Source organism: Panicum virgatum, chromosome 1N (assembly GCF_016808335.1).
Source record: "Panicum virgatum strain AP13 chromosome 1N, P.virgatum_v5, whole genome shotgun sequence".
NCBI classification, from domain to species: Eukaryota; Viridiplantae; Streptophyta; class Magnoliopsida; order Poales; family Poaceae; genus Panicum; species Panicum virgatum.
Genome location: NC_053145.1, coordinates 58,019,514 through 58,021,331, shown reverse-complemented (window position 1 = coordinate 58,021,331; position 1,818 = coordinate 58,019,514). Strand labels below are relative to the sequence as shown.

Genomic DNA, 1,818 nt, shown 5'->3' with positions numbered 1-1,818 from the left:
TTCTCCAAAGCATATCCATCTTATTATGCAGTAGAGGCACTGATATTATTCCCAATTTTTCCAATCCATTTGATCACATAACCAAAGAGAAAGATGATCCCCAACCTAATCTATCTAGAACCACACCACCTCACACCAAAAACTAATCACCCGAAGTTTTAAGCCATCTAAGTGACCAGTAGCATTGTACATACACCATTGACAAGAACCCCAAATTACATGGAACATAACTACACAAAAGCCCAATCAGATTACATACAAAGGGGGGGATGCAAGCTGAAGCGTCGTCTCCGGCGGCGATCAGACCCGTAGCAGGTAGATGCTGAGCTCGGGCCCGCCGCAGCCGTCGGGGTTCATCATGTAGAACGCCTCCGAGTCCCTGGACCCCACCACGCGCTCGAACCTGGCGCGCATGTACATCAGATCGCCCTCCTCGGCGCCGCCGTTGGCGCCGGTGCCGGAGACGTCGTCCGGGAGCACGCCGGCGCCCACGGACACGGGCTCCACCGCGCCCAGCACCCGCCACTCGTCCGCGCCGCACTCCCGGCGCACCGCGAACCCGCACTTGCGGCCGTTGCAGTACGCGCGCCACGTCGGCTCCTCCAGCAACCCCCGCCGCTTCTCCCCTGCGTACATTTTTTTTTCTCTTTGGCGTGTCATTGGTTGATCGGCCGGGTGCAGAAATGAAGCGAACCATTTGGCGCGGTGCGTGTCAAAGTGTCAGTGACTCGGTGTGACGTCGCGCACGTACCGGCGGCGAGCGGCGTCTTCTCGCACTCGAGCGCGAGGCGCACGAGGCCCGAGGACATCTCCCTGACGAGGGCGCCGGTGGAGTAGGCGGCCATCTCCACGAGCAGCACGGGCGGGGAGCGCGGGTCCGTCTGCAGCGCGACGTGCACGCGCCCGCGCCGACGGCCGAAGATGGTGCCCGTCACGCAGGACCCCAGCTGCCGGCGCCGGCGCCGGTGCGTGATCGCCGCCAGGAACGCCGCGCGCAGCCGCGCCAGCGCGTCCGCGCGCTTCCTCGACGGCGGGGACTGCTCGGCGGAACCCTCGGCGGCCGCCTCTGCGGGCTCGTCACCCTTGCTCTCTTGTCCGGCGGCGCTCGTCCCGCCGCGCTGCGGCGCCGGCTTGCCCGAGCCCTTCTTGTTCAGCCACGGGAAGCTCCCTCTCCCGGCGCCGCTCGTCACGGCGGCGCCCCTCGAGCTCGGGAGCGGCAGCGGTGAGGCCGCGCGGAAGGCTCTCGCCATGGCGACGGGACGGGACGGATAAGCTCAGTCGCTCTAGAGCTCCGCTTCCCCCCCTGCGTGGCGTGCGTGCGCGCGGCGCGTGATGGCAATAATGGGCGCGCGAGTATTTGATGGGCTTCTCCTAGTGGCGGAGCCGGAGAGGCGAAGTGCCGAGACGCTTTAAGGGGGTTGGCAGGCGGCAGGGTGGTGCACCGATGCACGCGCGCGGCGCGGCGAGGCCCCGAGCGCTTTTGGCAAAGCGGCGGGGCGGCCGCGGGCTCTGGGCCGCTGGCCGGGACGCCTGCCTGGCGGCCGGTCGGCGTCCAACGCACTGGCGGTCTTGGTACAATACTACAATGGTCCTAGTACTGGTGCTTGAGGTTGTAGCTGCTGTGCAAGTGAAATCTGGAACGCGAAGGTCCACCAGCAGGTGTGAATGTGATTCTGCCATCCATCAGCATCGGATATCTACTCCATCACTTGTTCGATCACAGGGACAGGTTGGTGTTGGTAGCAACCACCCGTTCATGCTCTGTGCCGGTGTGAAGTTCAGCTTCTGTTCACCTGCAGAGCCGCAGCTGCTCCCGCA

At 64.3% G+C, this 1,818-nt stretch overlaps 1 protein-coding gene across 1 annotated transcript; it reads right to left on the bottom strand.

Moving 5' to 3' along the window:
* Window positions 1–1,549, bottom strand: LOC120656984 (protein MIZU-KUSSEI 1-like). Its single transcript, XM_039935225.1, has 2 exons — window positions 752–1,549; window positions 1–626 (listed from the first exon to the last, which is right to left on the bottom strand). Exons 1-2 carry the CDS (start codon window positions 1,248–1,250, stop codon window positions 301–303), a joined length of 825 nt encoding a protein of 274 aa, XP_039791159.1. The 5' UTR covers window positions 1,251–1,549; the 3' UTR covers window positions 1–300.
* Between the last annotated feature and the right edge of the window lie 269 nt (window positions 1,550–1,818).

Coding starts and splice junctions, on each gene's coding strand:
- LOC120656984 (XM_039935225.1), bottom strand. CDS start 1,250: ATGGCGAGAGCCTTCCGCGCGGCCTCACCGCTGCCGCTCCCGAGCTCG. Junction 627..751: donor GAAGACGCCGCTCGCCGCCG/GTACGTGCGCGA, acceptor AAATGTACGCAG/GGGAGAAGCGGCGGGGGTTG.